The 18,962-nt window shown below is 31.4% G+C and overlaps 1 protein-coding gene across 5 annotated transcripts in view; it reads left to right on the top strand.

The window, feature by feature from the left end:
• LOC18593199 (receptor-like protein 12) overlaps positions 39-18,962 on the top strand; it is a 46,436-nt gene continuing 27,512 nt past the window's right edge. Inside the window, exons 1-9 of one of the 5 annotated variants that reach the window (XR_001928837.1) lie at positions 39-901; positions 983-1,126; positions 1,590-1,733; positions 2,477-2,548; positions 3,590-3,733; positions 4,682-4,753; positions 5,230-6,509; positions 6,598-6,690; positions 7,308-7,848. Coding sequence is in view for 2 of the 5 variants with exons in the window: in XM_018124947.1 (XP_017980436.1) it covers positions 274-901; positions 983-1,126; positions 1,590-1,733; positions 2,477-2,548; positions 3,590-3,733; positions 4,682-4,753; positions 5,230-6,491 (2,466 nt within the window). In the remaining 3 variants the exon portion in view is untranslated. Of the gene's footprint in view, positions 902-982; positions 1,127-1,589; positions 1,734-2,476; positions 2,549-3,589; positions 3,734-4,681; positions 4,754-5,229; positions 6,510-6,597; positions 6,915-7,304; positions 7,849-10,054; positions 10,101-18,962 lie in introns of those variants that run through there. The other 4 variants (XR_001928839.1, XR_001928838.1, XM_018124947.1 and 1 more) reach the window with 4 other exon arrangements.

Raw genomic sequence — 18,962 nt, 5'->3', positions numbered from 1 at the left:
GTGAACTGGAGGGCATGCTTCACCCTTTTCCTCTTGGTAGGGCCATATGTCCATTTTACTGTTTACTTTTCTTGATTTCTAGGGACTTTCTACAATGCTTCGCCGTGCACTCAACGCATAATTTCGTAAAAAATGCTTCAATGTATTGATATGCATACCTTTCGAAACATGCATGTATTAGTATTTAAAGAACCAGCATCTACAAGCACAATGATTCAACCAATTAATTGACTTGTTTCTTTCTTAATTTCCCTCAACCACAGATACAACCATATGGGAAATATTGGCTTCCTCCTCCCTCTTAAGGTATTTGTGGTGGTGTTGTGCAACTTTGTGACTACTTTGTCAGAGGAATCACCCAGCACCACCACTGACCAATTGGCTCTTCTTGCACTTAAAGCCCATGTCACCCATGACCCTCAAAACCTGTTGGCAACCAACTGGACTAGTGCTACCTCTGTTTGCAACTGGATTGGTGTCACTTGCGGATCCCATCATCAAAGAGTCACCGCTCTTAATCTTTCTCACATGGGTCTTATAGGCACCATCCCACCTCCCTTGGGAAATCTATCTTTTCTTTCTGAGCTTGACATCAGATTTAATCATTTTCATGGCTTATTGTCCATGGAGTTGGCTAATTTGTCTTCACTGAAATATATAAACTTTGGTCACAACAACTTTCGTGGAGAAATCCCATCATGGTTTGATTCCTTCACTCAACTTCATAGCTTGCTTCTGTACAGTAACAACTTCTCTGGTGTTATCCCATCTTCATTGGGCTCTTTGTCAAACCTTGAGAAGTTGATCTTGTATGACAATGATTTGAAGGGGCAGATTCCTATAGCAATTGGAAATCTTTCCAAGTTGAAAAGGTTATATTTGGACAATAATCAGCTTTCAGGTTGCATAGTAATCAGCTTTCTTGATCATTAATATATTTTTATTGCATATATTGATTTGAACACTAATAATCTCATTATAGGTCAAATTCCATCAGCTGTATTCAAGTGCAAAGCGTTAGAATTCTTATCTTTAACTAACAATGTCTTGGAGGGAAGTGTGCCTCAAGAAATTGGGAATTTGACTAGATTAAGATATTTATATCTCGATAACAACAACTTAACAGGTACGCTTAATGTGGATCTTCTTTTAGATAAATTAAAATGATTCGTTGATAATTTGTTTTTATTTGTGAGTTCAGACTTATGATTTTAGTTTTCATTTAAGTTGAACTTAAAAATTTGAATTAAAAAAAAAGAGATTTAATTTCATATATAGTATAAGTGTGGGTGACAAGACCATTTGTCCATTTTGCTAACGTATTCATAATTTGAGTCACTAAAGGATATATAGTTCAACCTTGTCATGGATGACAAAAGGATGGTTTAAACGTGAAGTAGGTGGCATGCTTGCTTCACCTTTTTCCTCTTGATAAGGCTATTTGTCCATTTTCCTCAACGTATTCATAATCTTATCTTTCGAAACATGCATCACTCTTTCAGCATATAAATTCGTATATACGTTCAATCCTTAAGATCAATATATCTTTATTGCAAATATTGATTTCAATCTTAATAATCTCATTATAGGTCAACTTCCATCAGCTCTATTTAAGTGCCAAGAGTTAGAAGAGCTAGATTTATCTCAAAATGCCTTGGAGGGAAGTGTGCCTCAAGAAATCGGGAATTTGACCAAAGTAATTTGGTTGCACCTCTATCGTAACAACTTAACAGGTATGCTTAATGTGAGCCTTCCTTTAGATAATTGTTTTTTTTGAGAAGCAGTAATTATAGATTATATTTCAAAAAGAGAAGGGATGAAAAATCCCATTCAAACCTTTTTTACTTTAGACAATTTAAATGATTAGTTGGTAATTTAATTTTAATCATGAGTTCAGATTTATGATTTTAATTTTCATTTAATTTTAACTTGAAAATTTTAATTTGAAAAAAGATATTTAAATTTCAAATATTGCAAAAGTGTGGGTGATAAAAACTCATCATAACATGACTTTCCTCTAAAACTACATAGGAATTAACGTATGAATTGGATTGAGTTACACAAATTAAAATAAATTGTGAATTCAATAAAAAAATGAAATATAAAGTTAATTTCATTTCTTAAATTTTAAAGTGGAGATTGTGGGACAAGAATTGGATTCATTATGTGTTGAAGAAAGTTATTTTCTTGTTCATTATTACTTGTAATAAAAAAAGTAGAAGAATGAATCTTTCAAAAGGAGGAAGACATGTACATATGTGCTTCACGCTTCTCCTCTTTCATACGCTAATTTCATGTAATTTTAGTCAATGAAGAATACTTCAACCGTGTCATTAGTGTTCAACAAAGAAAAATGGTCTTTTTTATTTTCCTAAAAAAGTTGAATAAAGTGCTCAACAAAGAAAAGTGGTCCTTTTATTGACTTAAATCTTAGTAGGAAAATTCTAACTTCTAAAGGGTGAACTCAATTTTTCAGGTGAAATTCCAGCAACAATTGGAAGCTTGTCTGTTCTTCGTTATCTTTATTCGGAGAATAACAGCTTGACAGGTAATCTTTTCTCTTTTTATCTAGTTTGTACATATCAAAGATTTTTTTAAGAGTTTAAATAATATTCTTGTTCATCAATATAAAAATACAAAGTTAAACAAGCAAAAGGTTAAGTATTGTAATTAATTATACATTCACAATTGAAAAAAAAAAAAAAAATTCAGACAAGAGACAGTAGAAAGAAAAAATGAAGTGTCAAGTTAGTATGATAACCATCAACTTGCTAGTTACTAAAGGGTTTCCATTTGTTAGATTAGAATCAAATGGAAAAATCATGTGTTAATTATACAAAAAGGAAAAACTATTTTTTCATAGTTTATATAGAAAAATTATTTAGTTCGATTAAAATTTAATTTTTGAATATCAGTTGTGCTATTGATACTCCCTGGTGCAATGAAGCAGTCGAAAATGGGTAGATGGTGTGTAAGGAGAAGTAAAAGTTTCATTTTCGCTAATGGTATACTTGTTGCTGTTGTTCCTTTAGTTGCTTGTCCTCTTCATTTCTCCTTTTTCATCATCAAAAGGTTTCTTGATAAAAGAAAAAAGTATTAATGGAGAAATAAAAATATCAAAAGAAAAAGCATTAAGTTATATTAAAAGGTGCAACACTCGTCTACCAAACACTGGTTCCATGCAGTCCACTATAGAAACAAAATTAATCTTTCTATGGAGAATTAATTCATGCTTTTGAAGTTTTCTTTTATTTATATTTTTGCTTTTTTCAATCTGTCTTTGATTTTTTATTTTCTATTTATATTTTGTGAGAAAAAGTTAAAAAAAAAAGAATTTGATAAAAGTGCTGTCAATCCATCTCTAACAATGACATGTGAAAAAAAGAATTTGATAAAAGAAATAATGTTAATACAGAAATAAATAAATCAAAAGAAAATGCATTAAAGTATATATGAAACTTTATTAAAAGGTGGAAAAGATATTGTAACTCTATAAAAAGCTCTCTGCATAAAAATTCCTACCTTCAATCCTTAAGATCAATGTATCTTTGTTGAAAGTATTGATTCTATTCTAATAATCTCATTGTAGGTCAACTTCCATTGACTCTATTCAAGTGCCAAGAGTTAGAAGATTTATGGTTATTTGACAATGCCTTGGAGGGAAGTGTGCCTCAAGAAATTGGGAATTTGACTAAATTAAGATGGTTGGGTCTCAATCGAAACAACCTAACAGGTATGCTTAATGTGAGCGTTCCTTTAGAGAAATTAAATTTATTTGTCAGTTTAGATTTATGATTCTAGTTTTTATTTAGGTTGACCTTGAAAACTTGAATTTAAAAAAAAAGATTTAAATTTCAAATTTAATATAAATGTGGGTGATAAAACTCATGAAATCATGACTTTCTTAATTAGTTTAAAATTCACCGGATTTATTAGATCTCCATTACGAAAAACTTCATGAAAAAATAACTTGGATTGGAGATTTATACTTTTATGTTAATTAGTTATGCATTAAAGAAAAAAATAAGATTTCGTTAAAAGTTGCCTATAAGCACTTGTTAAGGTTTGTTAAATTTTTATTTGAAAAATGCTTTTATATATTTAATATACTATTCTTACCAAATTCAAGAAAAATTAATATATTAATTACCAAATTTCAAAACGTGGGTGATAAGACTCATGAAACCGTAACTTTCTTAATTAGTTTATAATCCGCTGGTCTTGTTACTTGTCCATTTAGAAAAAATTCATGAAAAAATAATTTGGATAGGAAATTTATACTTTTATGTTAGTTAATTAGTTATGCATTATAGAAAAAAAAAAAGATTTCGTTGAGACATGCATATAAATACTTGTTAAAGTTTGTTAAATTTTTATTTGAAAAATGTTTTTATATATTAATATACTATACTTAACAAATTCAACAAAAGTCAATATATTAATTACAAAAATCTTCCTAAAAATATCACCTTAACAAGTATTTAAAAAATACTCTTTAACATTTTCCTCCTTTGCATTGAAAAAACACACACCTCATTCATCATAAGTTAATTCTATTAAGAAAAGAAAGTTGAATAAAGTAGCCCTATAATTAGTGCTCAATAAAGAAAAGTGGTCTTTTTATTGACTTAAATCTTAGTAGGAAAATTCTAACTCCTAAAGGGTGAACTCAATTTTTTAGGAAAAATTCCAGCAACAATTGGAAGCTTGCCTGTTCTTGATTTTCTTTATTTGGATTGTAACAGCTTGACAGGTAATCTTTTTTCTTTTTATTCAATTTGTGCATATCAGAAATCATTTTAAGCATTTAAATAAAATTTTCATTCATCAATATAAAAAATACAAAACCAAACAATCAAAAGGTTAAGTATTGTAATTCATTACACATTCACAGTTGAAAATTAAAAAAAAATAGGGACGAGGGAGAGTAGAAAGAAGAAATTATGTGCAAAGTAAGTATTTTAATCACAATGGAGTATCCATATCACAACTTATTGTTTTTCATAGTTTATACAAAAAAATTATTAAGTTCCACTAAAATTTTCTTAATAAATTGTAATATGGATACTCCATCATGCAATCAAGCACTAGCAAGTGGCCAGATGCTGTGCAAGGGAAAGTAAAAGTATCATTTTTTGAGCTAAATTCTTTTTTTATTTTACATTTTTATCGGGCAATTTTTTCTAAACAATATTCAAACTCCTTATCTCTGCTCAAATTTGCTCCAAGGTCGACTTCCAACTCTACAACCTTCGTTGCGTGGCTTTAGCGTTTCAAACAACAATTTAATTGGAGAAATCCCTTCATCAGTTTGCAATATGAGTTCACTACGGTATTCACTTGATTTGTCGAGGAATAACTTTCATGGAATTATTCCAGAATGTCTTGGAAACTTAAGCAATTCTATTGCAATGGTGGATCTAAGCATGAATAGTTTTCATGGTAAAATACCTGAAAATTTTCATAAGGATTGTTTGTTGAGACTTTTTGGCATCAATGACAACAAGATAGAAGGGTCACTACCACGCTCTTTGGTTAATTGCTCGAAATTAGAAATTTTAGATATAGGGAACAACAACTTGATTGACACTTTTCCGATTTGGTTAGAAAAGTTAGATCTACAAGTTCTTATCTTGCGACGTAATAGATTCTATGATCGCATTGATAACTTTGAAGGTAAATTTTCCTTCACTCATTTGCGAATCATCGATCTCTCTCACAATGACTTCAATGGCTACTTACCAACAAAATTTTTTGAAAATCTTCAAGCTATAAGAAGTGAGAGTGAAAACAAAGATGACCCAAAGTACATGAAATATTCTGGGACTAATCGAGGTTATTATATTTATGAATCTTTATTTATTACAATAAAAGGGTCGGAGATGGAGCTCTTGAAAATCTTAAACGCTTGGACAATTATTGACCTTTCTAATAATCGATTTAAAGGACAGATACCTGAGGTAGTTGGAGAACTTCATTCACTTATCGTCCTCAACCTCTCTCACAATAGTTTAAGTGGTCCTATCCCATCAATATTAGGAAACTTGTCAGCACTTGAATCATTAGATCTTTCATCAAACAAGCTCAAAGGAAAAATTCCAGCACAATTAGTAAATCTTAAATTCTTAGAGGTATTAAACCTTTCTTGGAATAATCTCATGGGACTCATTCCTCGAGGCAAACAATTTGATACTTTCACAAATGATTCCTACATTGGAAACTTGGGTTTATGTGGACTTCCTTTATCAAAGGAATGTAGTAATGAGCAGAATTTGGAACCAAAACCAACAAAGTCTGGTGAAGATGGTGATGCTGTGAATTGGAAATATTCTATATTGATGGGGTATGGATGTGGGCTGGTTTGTGGATTGAGCATGGGATACATTGTGTTTACAACTGGAAAACCATGGTGGTTGGTTAGGATCATTGAGAGAGTTCAACAAAAATATGTTATTAGAGGGAAAATCCGAAGAAGTGGAGGAAGAAAATAATACAGCTAATGCTCTTAGGTGAGTTTTAATAATTCTAACAAGATAACTGTTGTTTTTTATTTAAATTCAAGATCTCTGTTTGACAAGTTTTAACAAATATTGCCAGGTCGGGTATGTGCCAACTTCCACGGTTAATTTCTTCCACATACAGTTGGCAAAAGAGGATCTTGACAAGGAAGGAGATTTTTCAATCCTGGTGGTATGGATTCTATGATCATTATATATATTGTTGTGGACTTTTTCAAGTTGTTTGTGTCCTCTATATTAGACTTATTCTCCGTTGCTTTTCGGTTCAGGTGATTTCTTTTCGGTTTGTTGGATTGGTATATTACAAATATCGTTTGTAGTAGTCGTATTCTAAATCTGAATTTCGAATATAGTGTGTAATTTTCAACTTGCAGATATCTTGAACTATTATATATATATCCTTCTCCATTGCTTGCTTATAACCATCTGCAACTTTCCATTATGTGGTAAAGATTGATAAAACTTATAAGCATTTTGCATAGCCTTTTTCCTGAATAAGAAAATACACTTCTGAGATCAAACAGAAAATACCACTTGTACAAGTGCATCATTTCAATCATGGTCTCAAACTTGGAATCTTCCACTTGTATGCAAAATATGAAAGTTGCATAATGCCTCTGCTGAATCTCAGCAGTTTGTTGGCTACACCAAGCCAAGGTCTTTTTAGTCATAACAAAGTTAATGGGCTCTACCATGTACAATGTTGCAATTAACTTGAACCATCTTTGATCTGTGGTATTCTTCATTATCCTTTTGCATTGTCTAATGTTGTCTACATCTTACAAGCAGTAAGAAGGAGAAAAAGCAGAGAGAGAGAAAGAGAGAAATTACAGATTTCCTCGCAATAGGTGCATTAGTAGCAACAAGTCATTCCAAAATTTTTGAGAAACTGCAGCAGAAATGCTTATTTTCGCTTCTTTATGTTGATGGCAGAACACAGTAACTGGGTGCTAATCCTTCTTTTTTGTGCCCGAATTTGATGACTGTAAATTCTTTATCACAATAATTTTGGTGATAGCATTGGCAAAGCACTTTGAAATATCAAAGTGAGATACTATTTGATACTTTATCTATGTATGTATTTGCTGCAAGTTAGAAAGCACGTATTACAGAAGTTGAAAGCTTGATAGATTTTCCACATGGAAACATCCAGAAAAGGGATTATGTGAAGTGCTTTCCCCTGAAAATTGTCGAAGGATATCAACCAAGAAAATCTTTTTATGCTTGCAACAAATAAAGAAATTGTTCAGTGATTGGTCTAACTATACAGAAAACAGCTTAGTGAATTCTGCACAATAAAAATTAAAAGTATCATAATCAAACCACAATCGTAATGGCAATGGAGCTGAGAATATCAACTAAACTCTGCTCTACTAAGCTTTAGCCCTGTTGCTGTACAAAGTTTATATGTATGAATAGATGAATAATATAGCTGTTGCTTTGCTGGCTCATCTCTCTGTGTCTTGTCTCTATAACACTCAACTCTAATAAGCTCAACAGATGATAGTTACATTTTCCTTCTTCATCTCTCTGTGAATGATTTCAGTATATCATATACGTTATTCACGTACGTCAGCTACATGAGTCTTCCAAATCTTACAAAATACATAATATAAGGCTGACTGGATATGATTCAAGGGAAAGAGATAGTGTGCTCTGCTACTGCTACTTAGCTACTTATCTCTGAATACTTGTCATGTTTTATGCTACCCATCGATGCCTGGGGCTTAATCTCCTTTGCTAAGATACCTGATGAAGAACTGCCTAAGCTTTGCTGAAGAGATTGTTTCTTTGTGTTGGTTATAATTAATATAATTAAAATGCAGAATACGTTGGGAGTTGGGACTGATATAATACGAATTAAATGGATGGGAAGAAAGTAATTTTAGTAGCATCTGGACTGATATAATTGGATTCATTATTGCTTGTATATATGTGCTTCACGCTTCTCCTCTATCATACGCTAATTTCTGCATTTTACATTTTCCTTTTCTTGATTTTCACAAAGCCCAAATTATCAATATTATCTTATATACAAAAATAGCTATAAACCATCTTAACACGTAATTTTAATTAAGGAAGAATAGTTTAAACGTGTTATGGACAACAAAACATGGGATTACACAAATTCATCCTTTACATTATAACTTCTTGCTGCCTAATGCTTCCAAGTCTTAGTGGCATTAGCCACGAATGAATGTGGAGATTGGCAAGTGGGATGTTGATAAGAATTGAAGAGAGTGGAGATTGTGGGAGGTTGGGTTCGTTATGTGTTGAAGAAAGTTTTTTTTTTTCATTATTACTTGTAATAAAATAAGTAGAAGAAATAAATTTTTCAAAAGGAGGAAGACTTGTGTAAATGTGCTTCACGCTTCTCCTCTATGATACACTAATTTCCATGTAATTTTAGTCAATGAAGAATAGTCCAACCGTGTCATGGATGACAAAACATAATATAATGGAGAAATAAATAAATCAAAAGAAAAAGTATTAAGTATATATAAAACTTTATTGAAAGGTGGAACACTCATCATATCTCACTTCCTCTAAAATGCTCACTTGCATTGACTGTATTTTAAGCTGCTAGAACCAAACACTGGTAATAATCCACTTTGGATGCTTCACCATGGATAGTATTTAAGGAATGAGCATCAACCAACACAATAATTCAACAAATTAATTGAATTTGTTTCTTTTCTAATTACTTGCCTCAACCACAAATATAGCCTCATGGGAAACAATGGCTTCCTCCTCCCTCTTATGGTATTTGTGGTGGTGTTGAGCAACTCTGTGGCTAATTTGTCAGCGGAATCACCCAACGCCACCATTGACCAATTGGCTCTTCTTGCACTGAAAGCCCATGTCACCCATGACCCTCTAAACTTGTTGGCAACCAACTGGACTAGTGGTACGTCTGTTTGCAACTGGATTGGTGTCACTTGCGGATCCCATCATGAAAGGGTTACCACTCTTGATCTTTCTAAGATGAGTCTTATAGGCACCATCCCACCTCACTTGGAAATCTATCTTTTCTTTCTCGGCTTAACATCGGATTTAATCATTTTCATGGCTCATTGCCCATGGAGTTGGCTAATTTGTCTTCACTGAAATATATAAACTTTCGTCACAACAACATTCGTGGAGAAATCCCAGCATGGTTTGATTCCTTCACTCAACTTCATAGCTTGCTTCTGTACAGTAACAACTTCTCTGGTGTTATCCCATCTTCATTGGGCTCTTTGTCAAACCTTGAGAAGTTGATCTTGTATGACAATGATTTGAAGGGGCAGATTCCTATAGCAATTGGAAATCTTTCCAAGTTGAAAAGGTTATATTTGGACAATAATCAGCTTTCAGGTTGCATAGTAATCAGCTTTCTTGATCATTAATATATTTTTATTGCATATATTGATTTGAACACTAATAATCTCATTATAGGTCAAATTCCATCAGCTGTATTCAAGTGCAAAGCGTTAGAATTCTTATCTTTAACTGACAATGTCTTGGAGGGAAGTGTGCCTCAAGAAATTGGGAATTTGACTAGATTAAGATATTTATATCTCGATAACAACAACTTAACAGGTACGCTTAATGTGGATCTTCTTTTAGATAAATTAAAATGATTCGTTGATAATTTGTTTTTATTTGTGAGTTCAGACTTATGATTTTAGTTTTCATTTAAGTTGAACTTAAAAATTTGAATTAAAAAAAAAGAGATTTAATTTCATATATAGTATAAGTGTGGGTGACAAGACCATTTGTCCATTTTGCTAACGTATTCATAATTTGAGTCACTAAAGGATATATAGTTCAACCTTGTCACGGATGACAAAAGGATAGTTTAAACGTGAAGTAGGTGGCATGCATGCTTCACCTTTTTCCTCTTGATAAGGCTATTTGTCCATTTTCCTCAACGTATTCATAATCTTATCTTTCGAAACATGCATCACTCTTTCAGCATATAAATTCGTATATACCTTCAATCCTTAAGATCAGTATATCTTTATTGCAAATATTGATTTCAATCTTAATAATCTCATTATAGGTAAACTTCCATCAGCTTTATTTAAGTGCCAAGAGTTAGAAGAGCTAAATTTATCTCAAAATGCCTTGAAGGGAAGTGTGCCTCAAGAAATCGGGAATTTGACCAAAGTAATCTCGTTGCACCTCTATCGTAACAACTTAACAGGTATGCTTAATGTGAGCCTTCCTTTAGATAATTTTTTTTTGAGAAGCAGTAATTATAGATTATATTTCAAAAAGAGAAGGGATGAAAAATCCCATACAAACCTTTTTTACTTTAGACAATTTAAATGATTAGTTGGTAATTTAATTTTAGTCATGAGTTCAGATTTATGATTTTAATTTTCATTCAATTTTAACTTGAAAATTTTAATTTGAAAAAAGATATTTAAATTTCAAATATTATAGAAGTGTGGGTGATAAAACTCATCATAACATGACTTTCTTCTAAAACTACATAGGAATTAACGTATGAATTGGATTGTGTTACACAAATTAAAATAAATTGGGAATTCAATATAAAAATGAAATATAAAGTTAATTTCATTTCTGAAATTTTAAAGTGGAGATTGTGGGACAAGAATTGGATTCATTATGTGTTGAAGAAAGTTATTTTCTTGTTCATTATTACTTGTAATAAAATAAGTAGAAGAATGAATTCTTTCAAAAGCGTGAAATCTTTCACGCGTCTCCTCTTTCATATGCTAATCTCATGTAATTTTAGTCAATGAAGAAAAGTGGACTTTTTGATTTTCCTAAAAAAGTTGAATAAAGTAGTCCTTTAATTAGTGCTCAACAAAGAAAAGTGGTCTTTTAATTGACTTAAATCTTAGTAGGAAAATTCTAACTTCTAAAGGGTGAACTCCATTTTTTAGGAAAAATTCCAACAACAATCGGAAGCTTGTCTGTTCTTCGTTATCTTTACTTGGGTTATAACAGCTTGACAGGTACTCTTTCTTCTTTTTATCCAATTTGTATATATAAGAGATCTTTTCAAAGAGTTTAAATAATATTCTGTTCATCAATATAAAAAACAATATTAAACAAATAAAATTAAAAGTGGGTAGATGGTGTGTAAGGAGAAATAAAAGTTTCATTTTTGTTAATGGTATACTTGTTGCTGTTGTTCCTTTAGTTGCTTGTCCTCTTCATTTCTCCTTTTTCATCATCAAAAGGTTTCTTGATAAAAGAAAAAAGTATTAATGGAGAAATAAAAATATCAAAAGAAAAAGCATTAAGTTATATTAAAAGGTGCAACACTCGTCTACCAAACACTGGTTCCATGTAGTCCACTGTAGAAACAAAATTAATCTTTCTGTGGAGAATTAATTCATGCTTTTGAAGTTCTCTTTTATTTATATTTTTGCTTTTTTCAATCTGTCTTTGATTTTTTATTTTTTCTTTTTCTTTTCTATTTATATTTTGTGAAAAAAAGTTAAAAAAAAAAGAATTTGATAAAAGTGCTGTCAATCCATCTCTAACAATGAGATGTGAAACAAAGAATTTGATAAAAGAAAAAATGTTAATAAAGAAATAAATAAATCAAAAGAAAATGCATTTAAAGTATATATGAAAGTTTATTAAAAGGTGGAAAAGATATTTTAACTCTATAAAAAGCTCTCTGCATAAAAATTCCTACCTTCAATCCTTAAGATCAATATATCTTTATTGAAAGTATTGATTTCCATTCTAATAATCTCATTGTAGGTCAACTTCCATTGACTCTATTCAAGTGCCAAGAGTTAGAAGATTTATTATTATCTAACAATTCCTTGGAGGGAAGTGTGCCTCAAGAAATTGGGAATTTGACTAAATTAAGATGGTTGAATCTCTCTAAAAACAACCTAACAGGTATGCTTAATGTGAGCCTTCCTTTAAAGAAATTAAATTTATTCGTGGGTTCAGATTTATGATTCTAGCTTTCATTTAGATTGACCTTAAAAACTTGAATTTGAAAAAAGAGACTTAAATTTCAAATGTAATATAAATGTGGGGGATAAAACTTATGAAATTGTGATTTTCTTAATTAGTTTATAATCCATTGGATTTGTTAGATCTCCATTTACAAAAAAAAAAAAAAAAATCATGAAAAAATAACTTGGATTCGAAATTTATACCTTTGTGTTAATTAGTTATGCATCAAAGAAAAAAAAAAAGGATTTCATTCAGAGTTGGCTATAAGCACTCGTTAAGGTTTGTTAAATTTTTATTTGAAAAATGTTTTTACATATTAATATACTATTCTTACCAAATTCAAGAAAAGTTAATATATTAATTGCAAAAATTTTCCTATAAATATCACCTTAACAAGTATTTAAAAGATACTCTTTACCATTTTCCTTCTTTGCATTGAAAAAAAAGACACCTCTTTCATCATAAGTTAATTCTATTAAGAAAAAAAAAGTTCAACAAAGTAGTCCCTTAATTAGTGCTCAACAAAGAAAAGTGGCCTTTTTTATATAATTTTCTGAGCTAGAATCATATGTTTACATTTTTATAGAGCAACTTTTTTCAAAGAATATTCAAGTTCCTGATCTCTGTTCAAATTTACTCCAAGGTCGACTTCCAGCTCTACCATCTTCATTGCTAGGCTTAAGCGTTTCACAAAACAATTTAATTGGAGAATTCCCTTCATCAGTTTGCAATATGAGTTCATGCTATTATCTCATCTTGTCAAAGAATAATTTGTTTGGAATTATTCCAGAATGTCTTGGAAATTTAAGCAACTCTATTGAATTAGTGGATCTAAGCATGAACAGCTTTCATGGTAAAATACCCAGAAATTTTCATAGAAGTTGTTTGTTGAGAAGTTTTTCCATCAATCACAACCAGCTAGAAGGATCATTACCACGCTCTTTGGTTAATTGCTTGGAATTGGAAGTTTTAGATGTAGGGAACAACAACTTAAAAGATACCTTTCCGAATTGGTTAGGAAATTTGGATCTACAAGTTCTTGTCTTACGAGGTAATAGATTCTGTGGTCACCTTGATGACTTTGAAGGTAGATTTTCCTTCTCTCATTTGCGAATCATTGATCTCTCTCACAATGACTTCAATGGCCATTTGCCATCGAAATTTTTTGAAAATTTGCATGCTATAAGCAGTGGGAGTGAAAACAAAGGAGATGCAAAGTACATGCGTTATGATTATTATGAATCTTTTATTATTACCACAAAAGGGTTGGAAATGCACTTGAGGAGAATTTTAATCGCTTTGATGGTTATTGACTTCTCGAATAATCGATTTAACGGAAAGATTCCTGAAACACTTGGAGAACTTCATTCGCTTATAGTCCTCAATCTTTCTCACAATAGTTTAACGGGTCCTATCCCATCATTGTTAGGAAATTTGTCAGCACTTGAATCATTAGATCTCTCATCGAACAAACTCGAAGGAGAAATTCCAACAGAATTAGTAAATCTTATATTCTTAGAGGTATTAAACCTTTCTTGGAATAATGTCATGGGACTCATTCCTCGAGGCAAACAATTTGATACTTTCACAAATGATTCCTACATTGGAAACTTGGGTTTATGTGGACTTCCTTTATCAAAGGAGTGTAGTAATGAGCAGAATTTGGAACCAAAACCAACAAAGTCTGGTGAAGATGGTGATGCTGTGAATTGGAAATTTTCTATACTGATGGGGTACGGATGTGGGCTGGTTTGTGGATTGAGCATGGGATACATTGTGTTTACAACTGGAAAACCATGGTGGTTGGTTAGGATCATTGAGAGAGGTCAACAAAAATATGTTGTTAGAGGGAAAATCAGAAGAAGTGGAGGAAGAAAATAATACAGCTAATGCTCTTAGGTGAGTGTTAATAATTCTAACAAGATAACCATTGTTTTCCATTTAAATTCAAGATCTCTGTTTGACAAGTTTTAACAAATATTGCCAGGTCGGGTATGTGCCAACTTCCACGGTTAATTTCTTCCACAAACAGTTGGCAAAAGAGGATCTTGACAAGAAAGGAGATTTTTCAATCCTGGTGGTATAGATTCTTTTTGAGCCTAAACCACGTGACCCTCAAAATCTTAAGCTCAAGTTGCTAGTAGTGGTGGACTTGGATTGTTATATAGGTCTTAACAATCACATTCACATCAGATGTGGGATGTTGGATATCACACTTCTAAAATCAAATAATTTAGTTATTTGTTTGAACATATATATATACACACATAAAAAAAAGAAGCATTATCTCGTGCATGAATTTTTTTTCCTCATATTTCAATTAAAAAAAATTTTTCATGCAAGGGGCAACAAGTGAGAGAAATTCAATTTTTTTAAAATAATAATAATAATTATAATAAATTAAACAAGAAATTACAAGAAGAAAAAAAACTTACTTGCTTGAAAAGATTTTCAAAAGAACCGACTTTGCTCTGAATTTGAATTTGAATGAAGAAAATTGTTCATAGTAACTTCATATTTATAATGCACAAGAATCAAGGTTTTTATGAAGAAGATTAACTTTCCTTTTACCATTTGTATCTTGAAAATCTTATTTTATATGAAAAAAATATTATTGCATAATCAATCAAATATTATCTGCCCAAGGTAATTTATGTATAATCCATTGGTAGTGGGAGCAAAAGAAAAGTCAGTGTTTACCCATGGCAGATTTTTCTAAGGATTCTGCCTTTATTTGCTAGCAAAGCAAGCACCCAAAGAACAACAAAAGAGGAACAAGCCATTAATATGTATTAACAAAGCAATTAAGGGTTTAATTAATTAGATATATAGCATTTGAACATTTGACTTTTAATCGATAAGCGAAAAGTCTTTAGTTTAATTTTGATATTATTTTATCATAATCATGGTATATGTATGATTAGTTATCTATGTGAATATTACTTAAAATGAAAGGAATAGGATTTAAATGTGATAATTGGAAGTCACACCTTATGATACTTTTATATGTCTAATACTAAATTAAAATTAAGACTTGGGAGATGTTGCTATGGTATCAGTTTTTTTGTCATCTTCATCATGAGTTAACTAGCAATCATAAAGTTGAATGTCATTATTTTACTATGTAAATAACAATGGGCTCTACCATCTATAATGTTTACAATTAACTTGAATCACCTTTGATCTGTACAATTCCTTCATTATCCTTTTACATTGTCTAATGTTGTCTACATCTTACAAGCAGTAAGAAGAAGAAAAAGCAGAGAGAGAGAGACAGAGAAAGAGAGAAATTACAGATTTTCTCGCACTAGGTGCAGTAATAGCAACAAGTCATTCCAAAAATTCCAAAAACTTTGATTGTCTACATCTTACCATTTATAATGTTTGCAATTAAATTTTTATTTGAAAAAAATGTTTTTACATATTAATGTACTACCCTCACTCACAAAATCAAGAATCGGAAGCTTGCCTTTTCTTGAGGTTCTTGTTTTGGACTTTCATAACTTTACAGGTAATCTTTCTTCTCCCTTTTATCCAATTTGTGCACATCAAAAATCATAATTTTTAAGCATTTAAATAATATTCTAATCACCATTATAAAAATACAAAACCAAACAATCAAAACGTTAAGTATTATATATAACAATTATATGTCAATTTAGTGTTTTAACCATCAACTTCTTATGAGAGGTCTCCATTTGTTAGTTATGAATCAATTGGAAAAATCATCTACAACAACTTGTTTTTCATAGTTTATACAGAAAAATTGTTAAGTTCCATAAAAAATTTTTTCAATATAAGTTGTGATATGGATACCTCCAAATGCAATCAAGCACTAGCAATTAGCCAGATGCTGTGCAAGGGAAGTTAAAGTCCCATTTGTTTACATTTTCATGGAGCAACTTTTTCCAAAGAATATTCAAAGTCCTGATTGCAGTTCAAATTTGCTTCATAGGTCGACTTCCAGCTCTACAACCTTCATTGCACAGCTTAAGTGTTTCAGATAACAATTTAATTGGAGAAATCCCTTCATCAGTCTGCAATATGAGTTCATCACTACATTATCTCATTTTCTCAAACAACAATTTTCGTGGAATTATTCCAGAATGTCTTGGAAATTTCAGCAACTCTGTTCAACACATGGATCTCAGTATGAATAGTTTTCATGGTAAAATACCTGGAAATTTTCATAAAGATTATTTGTTGAGAAGTTTTTCCGTCAATGACAACTAGCTAGAAAGGTCACTACCACGCTGACGCAGGAGCGTCTAGGATTGTATTTAGTTTTTGCTAATTTAGTTGATTTAGGATTTATTTTCTTTATTTTATTTAGATTAAGATTCTTTTCTTATTTTTATTTTAATACTTTTAAGAATTAGTATTTAATTAGAATAGTCATGTTCTATTTAGGAATAGAACACCTATTTTATTTAAATCTCTTATTAATTATTCTAATTGTATTAGATAACTAGAAGTAGAGTTTTATTAGGATTTGGGCCTATAATACTATATATAGGACCCTTAGGCTTAGTTATGAGACATTTAGAGTTGAGAGTTAATAAATAATATTTTTTTAAGAATGAGTGCTTATTTTTCTAGACTCTTTTAAAGAGTAAGAGGTTTTAATATCTTTAGCCTAGCCAACCAAAGTAGGATTTTGGCTATTTTTCACCTTAGTGAGGTTTTCAACCTTGCCAAGATTGGTGATTCACCTTAGTGGGGTTTTCAACCTCGTCACGATTGGTGTCTTTCATAATACCCAAGTACCTTTACAACGCCTCATAACGCCCATGTGCCTTTACAACGCCCCGGCGTCACACGCTCTTTGGTTAACTACTTGAATTGGAACTTTTAAATGTAGGGAACAACAACTTAAACAACACCTTTCCGAATTGGTTAGGAAATTTGGATTTAAAAGTTCTTATATTGCAATGTACTAGACTCTGGTCACAATGATAACTTTGAAGGTAGATTTTCCTTCTCTAATTTGATAATCATTGATCTCTCTCGTAATGACTTCAATGGTCCCTTGCCAACAAAATTTTTGAAAATCTACACGCTATAAGAAGAGGGAGTGAAAAAAGGTGACTTAATGTACATGATGAGTGGTTCTTATTGGGATCATATATCTGTTACAACAAAATGGTTGGATATGGAGTTCTCAAGTATCTTATAGATTTTGACGGTTATTGACTTTTCAAATAATCAATTTCATGGACAAATTCCTGAAATACTTGGAGAACTTCATTCAGTTATTGTCCTCAACCTCTCTCACAATAGTTTAACGATCCAATCCCATCATTGTTAGGAAACTTGTCAGTACTTGAATCATTAGATCTCTCATTGAACAAGCTCGAAGGAAAAATTCCACCACAATTAGTAAATCTTATATTCTTAGAGGTATTAAAACTTTCTTGGAATAACCTTGTGGGACTTGTTCCTCAAGGCAATCAATTTGATACTTTCACAAATAGTTCCTACACTGGAAACTTGGGCTTATGTGGACTTCCTTTATCAAAAGAATGTAATAATGAGCAGAATTTGGTACCACAAGTAACAAAGTTTGATGAAGATGGTGATGCTGTGAATTGGAAATTTTCTATATTGATGGGGTATGGATGTGGGCTGGTTTTTGGATTGAGCATGGGATACATTGTGTTCACAACTGGAAAACCATGGCCGTTGGTTAAGATCACTGAGAGAGGTCAACAAAAATATGTTATCAAAGGGAAAATCCGCATAAGTGGAGGAAGAAAATAATACAGCTAATGCTCTTAGGTAAGTATTAATAGTTCTAACAAAATTATTGTTGTTTTTTTATTCAAATTCAAGATCTTTATTTGACTGTTTTAACAAATATTACCAGAGAGGGTATGTGCCAACTTCCAAGATTAATTTCTTCCACAGAAAGTTTGGGAAACTAGGATCTTGACAAGAAAGCAGATTTTTCAAGCCTGGTGATATGGATTCTATGATCATTATATATATATTGGTGTGGACTTTCTTAATTTGTTGGTCTTCTCTATATTAGACGTATTCTCTGTTGCTTTGAGGTTGCGGTGATTTCTTTGCAGTTTGTTGGATTGGTATATTACTAATATCAGTTGTATTAGTCGTGATCTAATTCTGGATTTCGATTATGGTATGTATTTTCAACTTGCAGATATCTTGAACTATATATATATCCTTCTCCATTGCTTGCTTATAACCATCCGTAACTTTCGATTATGTGATAAAGATAATTGGTAACTAAGAAGCATTTTTAGTAACCATTTTCCTAAATTAGAATATTCATTTCTAAGATCAAACAGTAATGACCACTTGCACAAGTGCATCACTGTCTCAAACTTGGAACCTTCCACTTCAATGCTAAATATGAAAATAGAAGCAGAATATGTAAGTTGCACCAAGCCAAGGTTCTTTTAGTCATAACAAAGTTCTTTAGTCATAACAAAGTCAATGGGCTCTACCATCTATAATATCGAAACTCATGGCGATCCTCACAAC

The sequence above is a fragment of the Theobroma cacao genome, chromosome 7 (assembly GCF_000208745.1).
Source record: "Theobroma cacao cultivar B97-61/B2 chromosome 7, Criollo_cocoa_genome_V2, whole genome shotgun sequence".
NCBI lineage: Eukaryota > Viridiplantae > Streptophyta > Magnoliopsida > Malvales > Malvaceae > Theobroma > Theobroma cacao.
The sequence above is the reverse complement of the archived record's forward strand: the minus strand, read 5'-3'. Positions and strand labels throughout refer to the sequence as shown.